This window comes from Eulemur rufifrons, chromosome 7 (genome assembly GCF_041146395.1).
Source record: "Eulemur rufifrons isolate Redbay chromosome 7, OSU_ERuf_1, whole genome shotgun sequence".
Classification (NCBI taxonomy): domain Eukaryota; kingdom Metazoa; phylum Chordata; class Mammalia; order Primates; family Lemuridae; genus Eulemur; species Eulemur rufifrons.
The window spans coordinates 156,587,200-156,606,043 of record NC_090989.1 but is presented as its reverse complement, the minus strand read 5'-3'; the positions used below and the strand labels follow the sequence as shown (position 1 = coordinate 156,606,043).

General features: G+C 51.4%; 1 protein-coding gene across 4 annotated transcripts in view; it reads left to right on the top strand.

The window, feature by feature from the left end:
- The window catches only part of POC1A (POC1 centriolar protein A), a 72,488-nt gene that overhangs the window by 17,984 nt on the left and 35,660 nt on the right, over positions 1 to 18,844 (top strand). For all 4 annotated transcript variants that reach the window (XM_069473691.1, XM_069473689.1, XM_069473690.1 and 1 more), the window contains exons 8-9: positions 8,920 to 8,988; positions 11,653 to 11,748. In XM_069473691.1, the coding sequence (XP_069329792.1) occupies positions 8,920 to 8,988; positions 11,653 to 11,748 (165 nt within the window). The remainder of the gene's footprint in view (positions 1 to 8,919; positions 8,989 to 11,652; positions 11,749 to 18,844) is intronic.

Below are 18,844 nucleotides of genomic sequence, written 5' to 3'. Positions count from 1 at the left end.
GGTTTGGGCCTTTCACACGTACTCCCACTAGAAAGTTGTGGCTGAGCTGTCTCCTGCTGGGCAGAGCAGTCATCAGAACATCTGATGTTCAGCAGTCATAGTCACCGTGCCCAACTGGTATGGGGGCACGGAGTCCAGAGGTTTAAAGTTGCTCCCTTCCTCTGCCTGCCAGCCAGAGGCAGGCAGGATGGAGAGTGGGAATGGGCCTTTGAGGGCTGAAGGAGGCCCTGGGAGTGCTCATGTGTCTTGGGCCAGCAGCCAGGTGTGGGGTATCTAGCCCATGACTTGCTTTTTCTTTTTCTTTTTTCGAGACAAGGTCTCAAATTGCCCAGGCTGGAGTGCAATGGCACAATCATAGCTCACTGCAGCCTTGAACTCCTGGGCTCAAGTGATCCTCCTGCCTTAGCCTCCCAAGTAGCTAGGACTACAGGCACGTGCCATCACGCCCAGCTAATTTTTTTTTTTTTTTAATTTTCGTAGAGATGGGGGTCTCATTATGTTGCCCAGGCTAGTCTTGAACCCCTGGCCTCAAGCAATCCTCCCACCTTGGCCTCCTGAAGTGCTGGGATTACAGGCATGAGCCACTGTGCCCAGCCTCTGCCCAGGGCTTTCTGAGCTATAGTTTGGCATCTCACTGCCATCTGAGTTAGGGCAGATGGGGGCCATTTGGCCATGGCTGGGGTGTGGGGACATAAGCCTTTTCGTCTGCTTTCTTGGGGCCTGGAGGCTGCTTGCTGCCCCAGGCTTGTGGTGATCCTTTGTCTTCCCTGTCAGTGACGTGTCTGCTGTGCAGGACCAGTAGGCCTGTTCTCCCTGGGCTGGCACATCCAGGTGTGGTGTGCAGCCAGGCTGGGCCAGTGTGACTGCTAGCCCTGCTATAAGCCTGTTAGGGAGCCACCTTTGCACCCCTTGGGCAAGTCAGTTATTCAGATTCACGTGTAGCCAGTTGTGGATCTTATAACCAAGAGGGTATTTGAAAATCATGTGATCTACTTCCCCCGGAAAGAAAAAAAGGCAATACTCAGAAACAATTTGCAAACAGATGCTTATCACCTGATCACCTCTTTGTGTGAATGTTCTTTAAACAGCTGACTCACCTCTTAGCCCAAGAACACTCTTCAACGTGGTATCTAAAATGTCGTTCTCAGTGTTCTGGCGCAGCATCCACCACGTAAAGGAAAGCCTGTTGACATTGTTCTCTCTGAGAAGTGAAACGAGGACTGTGGGGCATCTTATGCGGTTGCTCTTCTGCTGTTAGACCTAGAAATATGGGAGCTAGGCAGAGGAACAGCTGGCAGTTTGGGGGTATGGAGAACGGGAAATGGCTCCATGGAATTGTTGGGTCACTTCTTTAGGGCACCAAGCTCACAGTGCCCAAAGGCAGGGAGAAGAAAGAGAAACTGGCCTCTGTTCATTTTGCCATCTGCTTGTTCATTCATTATCTGCTCCCCAGCTCGCTGGGCTGGGCACCAGGGAGAGGAAATGGATGTCGTGGTTCTTCCTGCCAGAGTTCTTGGCTTGGGGATCAGGGGACTCTGTGGGGAGGTTGACAGAGCCCAAGGCAGCAGGAGGTAAGTTAGGAGACCAGGAAAGGCAGGCTCAGTCTTCTGAAGTACTTGGAGGGTTGGATGAAGGTGAGTAGGCCTGCCTCTGTCTCCCAGGTGAAGGTGAGAGTCAGGATATGAGGCTCAAATTATTTTCTGCTCTCAAGCTCCCAAACTCCTTATCAAATGTAGAAACTTAGGACTGGTGTACCACTGGTCTTAGGAGCTCTTCTTCCTGGGATATCCATGACCCTGCCCCGGCCCACTGTGGGGTACTGCAGGTGCCAGTGGGTGGGAACCCCTGTGCCTGGCTTGCTGCCAAGTGCTTGATTGAACACAGCTGCCACCAGCCACTTCCCGAATTGTGTGGCTCTCCCATCTTGTTCAGCTGAAACAGCCTGAGCTTTGGGAGGCCGCAACTAGGAGACGAATGGGTTTGTACATCAGGTGAGACGATGCCAGCTTTGCCTCTGTGTGACATTGGGCAAAACCTGGACTTTGCTGAGCCTCTTTTCTCATCTGTGAGATTGACTTCCTATTGTCTGCCTCATAGTCAGAGAGGACGTGTCTAAATTTCCCAGCACCAGACGCAGTAGGTCCTTGCAGATGTTAGTCCCTTTCCACTTAAGCTCTTAGAAAATGACATGATGCTGTTTTTGGTGAGAGCTCCTTAAAAGGCCATTACAAGTTTCTGTTGTGGGCACAGTCCTGGCACTGAACGGGTGGGCAATCAGTGTTTGCTAGGAAAATAGGTTCATGGGGGTGTCTTATTAGTTAGCCATTCCTTTTTTGGGCACAGGGCTGTGGTCATGATCTTCTCCCCGATCCCGGGATGGCAGCTCACCTGCTTCCCCTCCTCCCATGCACCTACGGAGTCTCTCGGGTTGATCTGGCTTTTTATTTTGCTTAGGGTTGTTGTCATCTCCCCTAGAGCATCATCTTGTTTTGGCACCTCTTATCATGCAGCTCCTGAAATCTGTCCCCTGGTGGGTGGGCAGAGGTGACTCCCTGACCCAGACTTGCCTATCCCCACCAGCTGCCTTAGTGGCTTTGCCCTGGTGCCTGAGCGTACAGGTCCACATTCAGTGCCCTTTATAGGCCTATCCATCGAGTCATCTTTTCCAGGGCCTCACTGCTGGAGGATGGGTATCAGGCAACCCACGTGGTGGCACCAGGCTGGCTGGTGGTGCCAGTGCCCTGTCTGAGGCTCTGGAAGGTCTTGCTTAGGGGATGTGCCATGATGGTGACAATTAAGCAGGAGGAAAGGGAGTCCTTCTCGTTGGATGTAGTACAGATTTTGAGTTGTCAGAGCTGCAGAGAAGCCTCTTCATCCTGTCTCACCCCCGCGTTTTATAGAAGGGAGTGCTGGCCAGGAGAGGGAAGGGCTTCCCCACAGACTACCGCTGTCATTCAAAGCCTCGTGCCCCAAGTGAGGCCCTCGCAGCCCTGTGTGGCAAGCGTGGGGACAATGTGCTAGAAATACAGATTTATCTTTCCATATTTTCTGAAATATAATCTTGAGCCATGCTCACTTGGTTTAAGTTCCCTAGAGCTATTTGGGAGAGGATGGTGGGCGGGTTGTGGGTGGGGAGTTAAATCTGGTGTTTGTGGCTGTGCAGTTGGTGTGCGTGTCTCTGTAGAGTGACTGAGCTGCACGCGGCTCCACGCTCCCCCACTGGCCCCAAGTACAGGTCAGCTGCCCCTGCCTTGGGCCCCCAGGAGCTGCTGTGTGTGCTTGCTCGGGGCTGTGTGTGGGGTCTCAGGTGGCGGGAACTCACAGGCTCAGAGTGTGAGACTAAACAATGTTTACTGGGTGCTTGTGCCACATCAGGCCCTAGGCCAGGGCTGGGCAAGTGACAACAAAGGGAATGGCACCCCTGAGGAGGGGAGGCAGCAGAGTGGCCTGGGCACTGGGGGCTGCCCCGCAGGCCACTCCAGGTGGAAGGCAGATCTTGGAATGTGCCTCTCCTCCCTTGTTTCTTCAAGAGCTCTGCAGTCCTTATATTGTCATTTAATTTTGGAGGATTATTTTGATACTTGAGAGGGTCATACCTGGCCTGGATGGTTGGGCACCTCCTGTGAGAGGTGAGGGGACATGAGGAGAAAAAACAGTTCATTTAGTCCACTCTAAGTAACCAAGAGGTCAGCCTGGCCTCCTCTGTCCCCTGTCATCTACCCAGAGTTGAGAGCTAGGAACAGGTGTCCTCAGCCAGGGTTGGGAGAGAACCTCAGTGTCTCTAAGCAGCAACTACTACACAGTGGCCACTCCCTGTCCACTGGATTGTGATGGCCCTACGGGCCATCACTCAGACACAAACACCTAGCCCACAACAGATGCTGGTAAATGAGTATGGGAGCCTCCTGGTGGGGGTCTGGGAGAAGCAGGCCGGTGGGCCAGGGTGCGCTTTCTCTGTCTGAACACAGGGCTCAGAGACCAGAGTGCCCACGCTAGAGGCCTTTTGGGCCTCCTTGGTCTCTGTTCTCTGTTTGATAGCCACTCTGCTTTGACCTCTGATCGAAGGGACGTGTGGTGTGACAATCCTATTTGTCCACTGGCAGAGTGTACATATGAGAGCCAACAAAAAATATTTTGCAACTCTTTCAAGGTGGTGGTGGGTGAGGGTACGTGGCTGGACTTTTGCCAGTATAGCTGTTGTGGGCAGAGTGGTCAGAGTCCAGGCAGCGGGGACCTTGGCAACTCAGGTGGGAGAGGGTGAGGGGAGCAGAGAGGTCTGGGCAAGCTATGGGAGCAGTGGAGTGAGTGAACGTGACTGTGAAATCTAATCTAATTGCCTTGGGCTCCTTTGTTTGCCTTTTTTTTTTTTTTACTTTCACTTTCTCCATTGATGCTTTGTCTTCTGAAGAAGACAGTGTGGGGCCCTTGGGTCTGAAAATTGGCAAGGGAGAGGTGACGTCTGGTGAAATGACTAGATGTGGGTCCAGCCAAGTTCAATGGCCAAGTGTGGCTAGGTCAGGAGGGAGAGCGGGGTGGGAGGCCAGGCTTCCTCTGGTGCTCCTGATTGGTCAAGCAGGATCATCTCATGGAAGACTGGCTGGGAGGGAGGCCCTGGTTGAGCCTGTGAAGCATCCCTGCCATAGACTTGGCTTGGAGTCAGGTGGGAACCAGGGTTTCAGGCAGGTGGGCACCTCTGGTAGTTGGAGACAGGCTGGAATCCACACTAGGCAAGGCCTAGCCAAGAACTGCTGCTCAGAGTCACACTTGACGGTCACTGTGGATGCGCCCAAGGGCAGGCCTTGCCTGAGGGAAGAAACGGCTTGGCAATATCCCTGTCCCAAACTGGTGTCCTGACGAATGAAGAGTGATTAATTAAATAGAAGGAATAAACCATTATGAAGATAGAACAATCTCAAAGAGATGTATCATATCTACTCACTGGCAGTGATAAGAAGAGACTCCCGCGGGTGCCCAGGGTTGGGACACTTTAGAGCTCACAAACAACTGATGGGCTAAAGGAGAAATTGCAGTGACAACTAAACATTTGGAAGTGAATGACAGTGAAAATGTTGCATACTGGAAACTTCTGAGATCTCTTGAAGGTAGCCATCAGGGGCAAATTTGTAGCCTTAAATGAATTAAATTTGTTTGAAACTAAGAAAGATTGAAAATACCTGAATTAAAAGCTCAGTGCAGGAGGCGACAGAAAGACTGTAAAGAGCAGACCCTTTCTGCCTAGCTCACGGTGAACAGTCCAGTGGCCCAGGGCGTTGAGGAGGGGAGAAAGAGAGGGCCTGGAAGGTTGGCAGGGGCCTAGACTATTTGGGGTCACCAAGGCCTGAAGCATGTCATCAGTGGAGAGTCCTTTCTATAGTCTAGTCCATGTTGGTTCTGGCCCACAGCGGAGCCCAGGGCCACCATTCTGTGCCTTCCTCTGACTACCCAGGGCTGCTTGCATGGACCCTACCTAGCAGACAAACAGGAATCTTCATGAAAGGCCACTCTTACCTGGAGCAGGAGGCATGCAGTCCTCTTGGTAAATGGGTACTGTTGAAGAAGCCTGTGGGCCCCACACAGCTTGTTGCTGGCTCCATCCCTGAGTTTCCTGAGGCTTAGTGTCTGGGGAGAGCACTAGGGCTTCTTACCTAGAGGGGTTCTAATGCCTGCGCTCTGGTCTTGATCCCCCCGCAGGGCTGTGGGCTGTGGGCTTCTGGGCTGCCGGCCACATTCTTCCATTCTGCTGCTCTTGCTGCTGCTCTGCCTCTGACATCTTGTTCCTAGCGTGGCATATGGTGGTTGAGCAATGACAGGAAAGGGGAGTACTTGGTCCCTTAGTTGCTGTGCCCTCTTGGAAGCCTGCCGTTACTCAGTGAGCTCTGGGCAGGCAAAGGGCCCATCTTTTTTGACACTCCATGTACTAGTTTCCTTCCCTTTTCTCTGTTCCCTTTTTGTTTTTCCTCAAAATGAAAATAGTTTTGTTTTGTTTCTCTATTAATGTAGCAATGCCATGTAGTCACTATTGCCATATACTCACTGTTAAAAAATTCAAAGTATGGAGAATGACAAAGATTTCCAAGAATCAAGTAAAAAAGTTACCTGAAATTACACCCCCTCCCCCATAAGCCTTGTTGACTGTCCCTTGGTGACTGTCCACTTGGAAGGGTATCTGAGTGATGCGTGCCCTGCCCCCATCCTGCACTCAAGCCCTGCACATGCAGCCAGTGTTTTGTAGATTGAATCACAGCCCATGCTGTCTTACACCTGGTATTTCCCACTCACTGATGTTACTGGGCATTGTTCCTCATTAGTAAAAGGGGATCTGCTTTATCCTAGTTAATGGTGGCTTAGGATTTCTGGGGCTGCTGGGAGTGGGGCATGCCTGGGCCCTTGTGGCTCCACTGTGTGAAGCAGGCAGATGACAGGCACAGGCCAGAGGCTTTGCTTTGTGTCCTCTCAGGCCTTGTCTTCTGTGCCTAGTCATGGCACCCTTAGGAGGGGTGCTGTGGTTTGAATGTACCCTGCAAAGTTCATGTGTTGGAAATTTGATCCCCATTGCAGTGGTGTTGAGAGGTGGGGCCTATTGCGAGGTGTTCGGGTCACAGGGGCGGCACCCACCTGAATGGATTTATGCTGTTATCATAGGAGTGAGCTTATCATCATGGGAATAAGTTCCTGATAAAAGGATGAATTCGGCCCCTTTTCTCTCTCACCCTCTCTTTGCCCTTCTGCTATGGCAGCCGTCCCTAGCCTTTTTGGCATCAGGGACTGGTTTCATGGAAGACAATTTTTCTATGGGAGGAGGCAGAGCTCAGGCAGTGATGCGAGTGATGGGCAGCCACTTTGAATACAGATGAAGCTTCCCTTGCTTGCCTGCCACTACCTTCTGCTGTGCAACCCCCCCCCCCATTCCTAAGTTTCATGGAAGACAATTTTTCCATGGATGGAGGTTGTGGGGTGGTGGCGGAGCTCTGTGGCTTGGTCCCTGACAGGCCACAGACTGGCCCCAGGGGTTGGGGACCACAGTGCTATGGGATGGCACAGCAGGAAGGCCTTTGCCAGGTGCTGGCCCCTTGATCTTGAACTTCCCAGCCTCCGGAACTGTGAGCCAATACATTTCTGTTCATTATAAATTACTTAATCTCAGGTATTCTGTTACAGCAGCACAAATGGACTAAGACAAAGGGTAAACACACAAACCGTCCTCTGAGGATTTCGTGGGTTAAGCAGGTGAAGTGCTCTGCGCCAGCCTGAGCACCCAGTGTTCACTGGTGGTGTACTCACTTTCTTCTTCATCACCCCCATGGTGAGCACCTCTGAGAGGAAGAGCCGCAGGTAGACTCTGGAGGCATGAGCAGGCATGTTCCCTCCTGTTCAGTGTGCCTAAGCCTGGGTGGCACCTCTCAACCTGCCTGTCTTGTCTCTCTTGGGGTGGCCGAAGCTGCCTTGCTCTATGGCCTTGGGGTTCCTTTTCCATCCAAAAACTTGCTGGTCTTTTCTGGCATTGAGTGGAAGGTGCCTCCCAGAGTTCCCCGTGTCTATGGTTCAGCCAAAGCTGTGCTGCTGGAGGCCCCTCTCAGGGGCACTTGGGCCCTTTACACTCCCGGTGCTGCTCTGGAGGAACTGAGGTGGCCTTCATGACAGTGGCTGTGCTGTCTTTTTCTAGGAGAGAGCCTTTTTTATCTGGTTTTGCTTGGGGAATTCCATGTACTGGCCACAATAAAAGTTCAACTGGGAAGAAGAGATGATTGTGACTGTGGTCGTGGTATGGTGGCTAAACAGATTCTTCCTCTGTGCATCTTTCTGGAATAGATTTCAGGCTGGGGGAAAAAAATCTTCCTTTACCAGGAGATATGAACACCCCCCTGCCACACCTGGATGTGCTCACTGGCCCTCAGAGTGCTGCCTGGTATGTGCCTGGCATTCCCTGTCAGATGGTGATGCAGGCTGGGTGTAGTGGCTCACACCTGTAATCCCAGCACTTTGGGAGTCTGAGGGGGGAGGATTGCTTGAGCCCAGAAGTTCGAGACCTGCCTGAGCCACATAGCGAGAGCCCATCTCTACAAAAAATAGAAAAATTAGCTAGGTGTGGTGGCACATGCCTATAGGCCTATCTAATTGGGAGGCTGAGGCAGGAGAATTACTTGAGCCCAGGAGTTCGAGGCTGCAGTGAGCTATGATCTGGCCATTGTACTCTAGCCAGGGTGACAGAGCAAGACCCTGTTTCTAAAAAAAATTTTTTTAAATAATAAAAAACCAAGGTGGTCATGCAAATTTTTAGCACCTGGGAAGCCAGAGCAGGCACACCTTCTGCCATAGCCCAAACATAAGAAAAGTGACCTGCAGGTTAGAGGGATGTATCACTTTGCTCCACTGCCCAAGCACCTTGGGTAACCTGCTCCCCAGCCTCCTTCCTGTCACCTGGACCCCCGACTGCCCTGTCTGCTTGAGCCATTGGTTTCTCCTTGGGGCTCCCCAGTTATCTTCAGCAGGGCAGTATTGGGGAGAAGCATGGCCTGGGCTAGAAGGACCGAGTTCTGGTCCCGGTGCTATCGGGTGAGTCAGTGCATCTCTCTGACCTCTGGCTTCTTGCTGGCAACACGGGGACAATGAAGCAGCCCAGGCGGGCTGCCAGTGTGGACTGTCCTGTTCACTCATTTCTGCCCACCCATGATCCCATGGCCTGGCCTCTGACCTGTTGTGGTGCTCAGGACAGTAGCGGCATTTGCACTTGGCCACAGGCAGTCTCTTTGGCTACAGCTTAGGGGAACTATGGGCTGGATGAAATCTCAGCCCTTTATCCTGTTCCTGCTGCTGCTGCTGCTGCTGCTGCTGCTTTCATTCAGGAACTTTAGTTTTCTTTCCATGCATTTAGAATCTAGAGTGACCTTTGGTGTTTGTTCTTTTTTTTTGTTCTGCTAGGGACCAGCCACCACTGTTGCCTTTTCAAGAACGGGGGAGTATTTTGCTTCTGGAGGTTCTGATGAACAGGTAAGTGAAGAATGGTCTGAGGAATCTGAGCTGATTCTACTCAGAACCAAATGAGAGGCGGGAGGCTGTCTTGGGCACCGGCCACATTTCATCAGCTTCCTTGGTGGTTTTCAGCAACTGAAGAGGCCCCGATGGAGCACTGGGTAGGGACACTCAGATCTAGGGCGCTTGTGGCTCCAGAATGGGTTTCCTGCAGGTGCTGACATCATGGCAGATTTCAGAACCCCCACTGCTCAGACTAGCATGGGTTGCAAGGAGTCTGGGCTATGGTTGCCTTGAAAAAGTTGAAGTTTCTTAGTTCTTTTCCTGATTATAAGTGAAGAGATAATAGTTATTGTGTATACTTACTGTGGGCCTGGTAATGTGGCCAATGTGACAAGAGCTTCATACCTGATTTAATTCTTATGACAGCCCTATGGGGCAGGCCCTCTCCTGTCCCCATTCAGATGAGGACACTGAGTCCCAGCGGATGACAGAGCTGGGACAGGCAACAGGACCATCCGACTTCAGAGCCATGCCCCTGCCCTGGGATCCTCTGCTCTGTCATCTGCTGCCCTTTGCTTCCCAGCCCACTAGTGCATTGTATGTGGGGTCAGCACTGTCAATATTTTTGGCTGCAGAGAGAGGACATTATGAGGAGGTCCTGTCCCACCTTGTCACCCTTTGTGCTGAGGCCTAAGCCTATCAGCCTTGGTGCCTCCTGCCCAGACTGTTGAACACTAACGACCTGTCTCCTGATGGGCACCTTGCTCCTGAGATCTAGCCCAGAGCCTGGCACTGGGGAGGCCAGGAGCACTGAGGAGTCTACCTGTCACAGTTTTTCTCCAGAGTGTCTACACAGTCAGGGCCACTTGTCCAGAGCACTGCACTATCCTGAGGCAGGGAGGAAAAGGTGGCTGTTTTGAGCTGCTGTTGATGTGGTGGATTGGTGAGAATGTTCATCCTATTGATGCCAGGCCTCCCAGCTCGGGCTGCTCAGCCCAGACAGTCCTATTGGCCTACGTGAGCCCCGGCCCCAGCCAAATGTGCTGATTTTGGTTGAGTCTCTGCTAGTAAGGGAGAGGGTAGTTGCCAACTCTTTGACCACAGCCTGGATTAGAGATGGCAGGTGTCTTCTCACACCAGCACCAGCCCCTACACTGGCAGACAAGGGAGGAGGAAGGCATAGGGAACCCCTGAACCTTCCCCGAGCATGGGGTCCTGGCTTGTTGCTTAGAAGACAGGAAAACTGGTACAGTAAATTCACACCATAAATAGAGTCATGGTAAAATAAATTGCCTAGTGGAAAGTAGGGCCTCCACCCACACCGGCCCCTCCTCAAGCAGCCACTACTGTCAGTTCCCAGGCCGCTTTCTTAAAGTCTGTTCTGAGAGTGTTTTTGGAGTGACATTTGGCATTATCTCTTCACATCCATGATAGCCGCTTCTAAGAATTTCTTCAGTAGTTAGATTTGCAGTTACGTGAAGACTCTGTAACCAAGGGTGTGTGTGCCGATGTTCTGTTTGTAAGGCGGTGGATGTGAGGCCCTAGGTGCCGTCCACCTGGGAGCGGAGCAGTAAACAGTGGAGCTGCTCAGGGAGTGGTGAGGAGCTGCCCAGAGGACCGGACTCACAGCTGCGTCCTGACGGGGACGGCGACCAGAACACATCAGGTGTTCATCTTGTGTGGACATGGTGGTGTTTCTGTGGCCTCGGCTAACCGCTGGCCACGCTGCACAGTTCCTTCTGTGAGGCCCCAGCTGGCTATCCTGGAAGTGCCCTAGAAGCACACACCGCGTGTGGCCAGCAGCCTCCAGCAGGGGGCGCTCTCACCCCCCACCTGCCACTTGCCTCAGTTTGTGTCCGGGAGCCTCGGGACATGATCCTGTTTATGGGAAGATATTCACAGTAGGACATGATTTTTATGGCCTTGGGATAATGGTTGCGTTACCAAGTGCGTCCTGGGTGCCAGTGTCTGTGACAAGCTGTCTCCTGTGAGCCTCCCAGCATCCCTGTAAGATGGGTGCTGGGATCATCCCCTTTTCACAGGTGAGGGAGCTGACACATGGAGGTTGAGTCCCTTGCCTTGGGCCACACAGTAGGGAGTGGAGCCAGGATCTTAACCCCAGTGGTCTGGCCTGAAGTCCGTATGTTAACCACTTCTCACAGTGTAACAGGCCAGGCCACTACCCTCAGGAGTTTTTTTTTTTTTTAGTGGGGAGAAAGATGACAAACAAGGAAAAAGGACAAATAGATTAAATAACTACTGACTCTGATGCTATGAAGGAAATAGAAGGCTATGATAAAAATTATTAGGAGGCCGGAGAAGGCCTCTTTGAGAAGGTGGTGTTGAAGCAGACACTTGAACCTGAGAAGGAGCCAGCCATGCGAAGCTTGGGCCTGGGATACCCCAGGCAGAAGGACCAGTAAGCACCAAAGCTCTGTGGTACCACACAGTGACACCCCATCCTGGTGGTGCATCCAGGTCCTCTTGAGGCCTGTCAAAAGAGCCTGCTCCCTAGGGAGATGGGGCAGGTCCCAGAGTTGAGTTGGGGTGTCCAGTGGGGACCACTATCCTGCCATGGCCCTGAACTTTGGGGCTGGCCTCTGGGCCCACTTTCTCAGTGAAGAAGGACTGACAAGAGATTTTCTCCCCCTAATTCTGTGTGCTTGTTGGTTTTGGCAGGTGATGGTTTGGAAGAGTAACTTTGATGTTGATTATGGAGAAGTCCTAAAAGTGCAGAGGCCCCCAGCCACACTGGCCAGCTCCGCTGAGAATCTGGTAAGTGGCGTGGCAGGCATGTCCTGCACCCTGTGACTCTGGCAGGCTGGGTCATGGTGAATGGCACTGGACTTAGAGACGGTGGAGGGCTGGAGGTCCCTTACAGGGACCCCAGTAAGGTCTCATCGTCTACCACGTAATACTTCGGCACTTGTGGTGCTCAGTTTCTAACCTAGAGGGAACAGCTGAGGCAGAGAGGATGTTAAAGCAAGCTGCTGGGTGCCCTCGCTCCCGGACCATTTGGCGGGGAGTGTTTCCGTGGCACATGCTGCTGGTTTATTGAGGCCTTAGGCCACGAGGGACCTGTCCCATACTGAGTCCTGGGCCATGGGACCCAAGTGTGGGGGCTCCTGGAGGGTTCAGGGCCTGAAGCCACAGCTGGAATGAATGAGAAAGGCCCCAGCCCTGTTGCTCTCACTTCCCTTTTTTTTTTTTTTAAAACCATGGAGAGGAAGTTCCTCAGTCACAAACCATTTTTAGTGCCTTTATTGGTAAAAGGGCATTCAGTGTTCCTGAATTAAAATAGTTAATATTTTTTGCAGATATTTGGGAAAAAATTTAGTAACTGATATAGTCTCATTAAATAAGGTTGTATTCAGCTTTGGCTGAAATAAATGTTAAAGCCAAGGTTGTGTGAACCCTGAAGGTTTTAGGCTTCTATGGCCACAGGCTGTTTAAATATCTCCCCCTTGGACCTTAGAGGCAGTGTGTTCTCCCCTTCACACACACGGAAACTGGCCTAAACAACAGGAAGTGGCTCGCCCAAGGCCCCCAGCAAGTCAAGGATGGGTCCCAGAATAGAACCAGGAAGCCTCCTGAGTCCATCCCGGGGCTTTCTGTGGTTCCAGCAGATAGACCTGCATCCCTCCCCTTACCCCTGTTCTGTGTGCCGAGGCTGCCTCTAGGAATAGGCCAAGTTGGGCTTTATGGTCTTTCTTCCAAGGGTTGCCCTCCTGGCTGGCCCTTTGGCTAGAAGCTTTTATTTCTCCTCTGCACTTGTGAGTGTGTGGCTAGTTCTCAGCTTTTGAGTTTGTTCGGGGACAACTGGGTTACATGGTGCTCTGCTTTCTGCCAGTTTATCTTCTTTCTAGAAAGGCATTTCAGACTGCAGGGTTGGGTCCCCGAGGGCCCAGCCCTTCCTCTGGGTCCCTGCCCTCCCTCCTGTGCCTACCGTCTATTGGGCACTTGCCTGAACCAGGCATAGCCAAGGCTTTTTACGTATGCTGCCCTGGTTATTCCTGTCTCATCAGAATGGGCGGGTAAAGCTGCTGCTCAATTCACAGATGAGGCCTCTGGGGCCTACTCACCTGCCTAGACCCAGGAGTACACTGCACTGGTCCCTCTGAGCAAGGCAAGAAACTGCAGGTGGCAGAGGGCTGCATGGCCGCTTTTCCCCATCCCAGGGGAGGCCATCTGCCTCTTGGGCCTGGTTAGTATCTGCCAGCTGGGGAGAATCCCATGTTCTTTTTCTTATAGTTACTAGGAAAATAACTTGGATTTACTGCTTCTTGTTCCTTCAGTCCTGGCTCAGAGATGGAGTATGGGGCACCTTTGCTTCCCAGGCTGTGGGACCTAATTAGCTGGAGTGAAGACATGTGGGGTGAGGGGAAGCCAGCAGAACAGGATGGGGCATGGGTGGGTGAACAGCTCAGCAGGGCTCAGGGCATCCACTTGTTCCCAAACTATAACACCTTCAGGCCCGTGTTAGAATTGTCATCACAGCTCTGCCCACTGGACATCACCATGTGGGGCTCAAATAAAGGAAAGGACGTGAGTGCTGGGGTCAGAGAAATGTGTCTGCACTCTGGCTGTGTAGACCCAGGCAGAACATTCACTCTTCCCAAGCCTCTGTTGCCACAGTGGTACCTGAATACCCCCGTAGGCAGGCCCTGACGTGAGCTCTGCTACCCCTTGAAGCGACTCGTTAATCCTAAAATCATTCTTGCCTGAGATCAGGGCTCTTTCCTTGTTTGTCATAAGCCCCTTTGAGACGCTGACTGGACATATGGGCCCTCTTCCAGACACACGCTTTCACCAGCACGTGCATACCACGTTTTGTACACATTTAGGGCTTCTCTGATCTCAGGACTCCCAGATCAAGTGGAGAGCTAGGTTTTTGGTTGGTTGGTTTTGTTTTATTGGGGTAAAATACACATAACATAAAATTTATAGTTATAACCATTTTTGAGTGTACAGTTCAATGACATGAAGTATATTCACAATGTTGTGCAGCCATCACCATCCATCTCCAGAACTTTTTCATCTTCCCAAATTGAGGACAGCTACTTTTTCTAACACTGTTCAGTGGTTTGGTTTTCTCCTGGAATAAGAGAAGCTGATGAGTGTATTCTTGCCCTTCCTGCCCAAGAGTTTCCCTGAGCTAATATCTGGGGACTGATTCTTGGCTGACCTTGGTGTCTCAGCCCCAGAGGGAGCCCAGGAGCACTGCAGCCATGCCCCAGGAACTTGTGAGTCTGGTGAGCCCCTGTCTCTCCAGCTCTGTCCACATACCAGCCTTCCAATAACCCAGGGTTTTGCAACGTTGGCACTAGCAATATTTTGGACCAGATAATTCTTTGTTGTGGGGGGCTATCTTGTACATTGTAGGATGTTTAGCAGCATTCCTGGCCTTTACTCACTAGATGCCAATAGCATCCTGCTCCATACCCGCTATCATGACAACCAAAAATGTCTTCTGTTACTGCCAAATGTCCCCTGGGGGTCAAAGTTGCCCCCAGTTGAGAATCACTGTACAATTCTTGCCTCAGAAGTGAGCCCAGAAAAGCTGACCCAGCAGTGGGAGGAGTGTGGGAATGTATCTAGGGTTGGGGCTGTCGTAGCAGCGGGAAGAGCACAGGGATGAGGTGAGAGGGGTTCTGGGAAGGATGGGAGGAGTGCAGGGAGGCGGGGTGAGGACTGGCCATTCTAGCAGCCGTGAGTGTGAGGACTCTACCTGATTGGACCAGATCTGTGCTCCCACCAGTAGCCAGGTTTCTCAGCCTGGGTTTCTAACAGAAACCCATTTTTTAGGAATGTTGTTTGGTCTGAATCTTCTAGAGGTGATAGTAAACAACAAAAAAAGATTTTTTGCCTTTAGCAACTTGATTTTCTTCAGTTAAAATTGAGTGTATTCTTGCCCTTCCTGCCTAAAGTCTTGCCTGGCTTTGAGATAATATCTGGTCAGTGGTTTGGTGGCTGACCAGGGTGGCTTGACTTCTCAAAGAGCCATGAGCACCACAGCCATGCCCCAAGAGCTTGTGAATCTGATACCCGCTGCCTGCTTCAGCTCTGTGCACACATTGGGCCTCAGGCCCTGAAGCTACGTGAAACACTTCTGGGCATTTGGAGATCTAGGAGGCCCATGGGGCCAGGTGTGGGTATTGAATTCCTGACCATGTGCCCATTCCAGTGCGGCAGTCAAAAGCCAGAGGGGCAGACCCAGCATGGATCCCCTGCTCTTCTCACCCACCAGCAGACCATGGCAGCGGCAGCCCTCTGAGCCTATGACAGTCCCTCCACCCTGGAAAACCCCCTACCCATGACCCCTTCTCTGACTGTGGCGTTTCAGCTCTCAGATCTTGGAACGAAGGTTGTCCTTGAGCCCACTCTGAATAGAGCTCTGTTCCCTGCAGAGCTATTTTCAACCTCTGGTTGAAATTCACAGCTTATTTTTAGGCACATTTCATGTTGAAAAGCAAAAGCCATTTCCCAGCCATTCAGAATGAGAATAATGGGTTCCATTTTCCCTCTATTCTTGGCTGAGTTGTGCATGAGGAGGGATTTCAGGGCTTGTGGTGGGGGAAAGTTGCAGATGAAGGATTCCAGGCCATGCTCTGGGCTGAGGGTGGGCAGAAAGCTCCATGTTCTGCCCCATGACATGCTACAAGGCTGGAGGAAGGTTTGAAGAGCCATTGTGGACAAATGAGCACACAGAGGGGCTTGTGCGGGGGCAAGGGATAGGGGCCCCAGAGAGTTGTCTGCAGCAGGTGCTTGTGCTGGTGTTTTCAAGGGTCTAATGCTTAGCTCTGTTCCCTGCTGCAACCCAGGCCTTCTCATCCTCCCCTTCCTTGTCTACCCTCCTGGCTGTCTATGCTTTGGGGCCTGTCCCTAAGGCATAACGACCCCTGTATTTTGGCTGACCTTGGATTTAGCACCTGCCTCCCAGCCACCATTGGATAGACTTCTGCCTCAACGACAGAAGCATTTTTTAACCACTTTTAAACAGTAAAGATGCATTTGTTTGATTTACTCTTATTTTTGCCCTCCCTCCAAATGTCTGAGAGCTCATTGTGCAGTTGGGAAGAAAGGTTGTGCTGGGTGGGGTGGGAGGGGAAGAACACAGAGTTCTAGGTAATGCAGTGAAACTGGAAAAAAAAACCAAACCACTTCCTGAATTCTCAGGGTTGGCTGCTCTCCAGTTCAGACATTAACCTTGAGTTCTAGAGCTGAGAGCTTTTCTCCGCTCACCTTTAAAGATCTCATTTTAAGGAGAAAAGCTCACCTGTGGTTAGGAGCTTAGGTTCTGGCTTTCAACCAACCCGTGATTGAATCCTGTCTCCACCTTGCCTGGGCTGTGATCCTGGGGAAGTGGCTGGACCTCTGTGAGGCCCAGTTTCCTCTTCTGTCAAATGGGGAGATGCCAGGCCCTCTTCCATGAGATTTCATGGGCGGTGCATGCCAAGCAGCACTTGGCACCCTACCTAGCACATGGCAAGTGCTCACCAAGCTTTAGCTATTGAACAAAGTTCCTTTCCCCTTCTTTATCTGGCTGAAAGCCAGGCAGGGTGATTGTGTGTTTGAAACCTGCTGGGGTGAGGGACAGTGTGTAGAGATGGGGACAGCTGACCAGGATGATTTTCTATGTTGACTCCTCTCTGCAAGCCGTCCTTGTGAGCTCCAGTTCAGGCATTAGTTGTGTTTCCTGATGACAAAACCAAATCCCCTGTGCTCCCAGATGAGAAAGCAAATCTATGAGGTGGGTAGAAACAGACCTGTTCCTGTCTTCCCCCACCCCGGCTACCCCTGTTACTCCTCAGGGCAAGGTACCGAAAGCCCCCAGCGCCTCAGGGCTAGGACTGTCTTCTCCATGGAAGAGGGGACAGGGTGAGTCAAGAATATCTAACCTGAACCTGAAGCCTCATGCTTCCCTAAGGGTGGCCCATTTCTTCTTGGTTCCTCTGGGTCTGAGGGTGCAGCCCCAGCCACCTCCTGTGCCTATGCGTCAGCTGCCATGTTTCTGTTTTGGGGTACCACCACAGGGTGGCTTGACTTAGGGATTCTTGGGGCCCTGATTCCTGGCCCAGAGATTCTTGGCACTCGATCTTGCCCTGTGCTGAGGATCTGGGAGTCCTGGATGCCTGTGGGTTTTTAAGATCTAGGTTCTCACCCCAGGTACCTTGCCTGAGGAGTTCTAGGGTTGGGAGAGGGGGAGAGAAGAGACCCATTCCCACTTGCTGCATAGATTTTGACTTGGTTTCTTCAGACTGGTATAATAAAATACCGTAGACTAGGTAGAGTATAAACTTCTATTTCTCACAGTTCTGGATGCTAGGAAGTCTAGGCAAGGTGCCACAGATTCGGTAACTGGTGAAGGTCTGTTTTCTGGTTCATAGATGGCTCCTTCTCACTTGTCCTCACATGTTCATAAGGGCTAGCTAGATCTCTGTTGTTATTTTATAATGGCACTAATCCCAATCCTGAGGACTCTACCCTCATAACCTAATCACCCCCAAAGACCCCCACCTCCTAATACCATCACCTTGGGGTTAGGATTTCAACATAGGGATTTTGAGGGGTTACAGACATTCAGACTATATAGCAGATTAACTTTCTTGCTTGGACGCATGGAGTACGTGGGTCTTTTACTGAGAACACAAATTTCTGGCCTGGCATTTGCTTTCAATAGCAGGGAGAAGTGTGGATTCAAGGGGATGCTTAGCAAGAGGGGTGTTGTGGGTGTTTGGAGCAGGAGTGAAGCTCGGATTTGTGTATTTGAAAGAAGAGCCTCTTCCTCGCCCATTTGACTCCAATTCTGGCTTCTAATTTTTCAAAACTATTAAAGGGGACTCCTGGCTTTCTGCCTGCTGCAGGTGAGTCAGAAGATGCCCACGCAATTACTCAACTTGGAAAAGAGTTGACTTCCTGGGGCCCAAATCCCCAACACATGAAGCTCCCTCTGTTCCTGGGCTCAGGGCATCACTGGGTGTTGAGATGTTCCTATCAATGTGTTATGCATGATGCTGAGGAAGGAAGGCCTACTTGATGACTTAAACCAAGGGGAAGTGTCTTCTCAGACATCCAGGGCAAGGCATATTAAGACAGTCAGTGTCATGAAGCCAGAGGGACCTGACTCAGGAATTCAGACAAAGCCTGGAGGCCCTTGGGTCTAGCTCTGCGTGTATCAGGACACACCTGGCGCATAAACCTGGCCACAAAAACCCCTTTGAGAGTTCTGTTATCTCTTTCAAGAGTACCAGAACTGTTTTGGGTTTTCCTTTCCCCTGGCAGCCAGAGTTTGGGTTCAGGGTTATTGGAGATTCCACATTTGCTCGTGGGAAAATGAGCCTACATCACAGGACAGAGCACAATGGAGGTCTCAACATTGTGATGCTTCACTACAAGGCCCCAGGCAGGGCCAGCCTGCAGGTCTTGGAACACCTTTCATTTCAGCCACTGGGGCCACTGCTGTGCCACTGTCATTTTGCTTATGATGATGACAAGTAATCTCTAGCCCCACTGGGCCATACACTGAGAAGTCACCTCTTCACACGAGAGCCAAGAGAGACTGTAAGAAGAATCTTGCACCAATTGTGTGGTGTAAAGCAGAGAGATGGGCAAGAACTGAGGCCTTTGGCATTTGAGAATCTTTTCCTTTTGGTTTCATTCTCTTTTTTCAAACTCAGAAACCTGAAAATGGAAGAAATCAGCCACATGTGAAAATAAACCCAGTTGCCATAGTCTGACTATGATTCTTTGGGCCACTGTGCCCTGTTCCCAGCAGGTCGCACTCATCCTTTTAGTTTCTTTCCATGCAGCCTTCTCAGGAGGCCAGCAGCTGGTGAATTCTTCCTGCTCCACGTATCCAGAGCACTCTCCT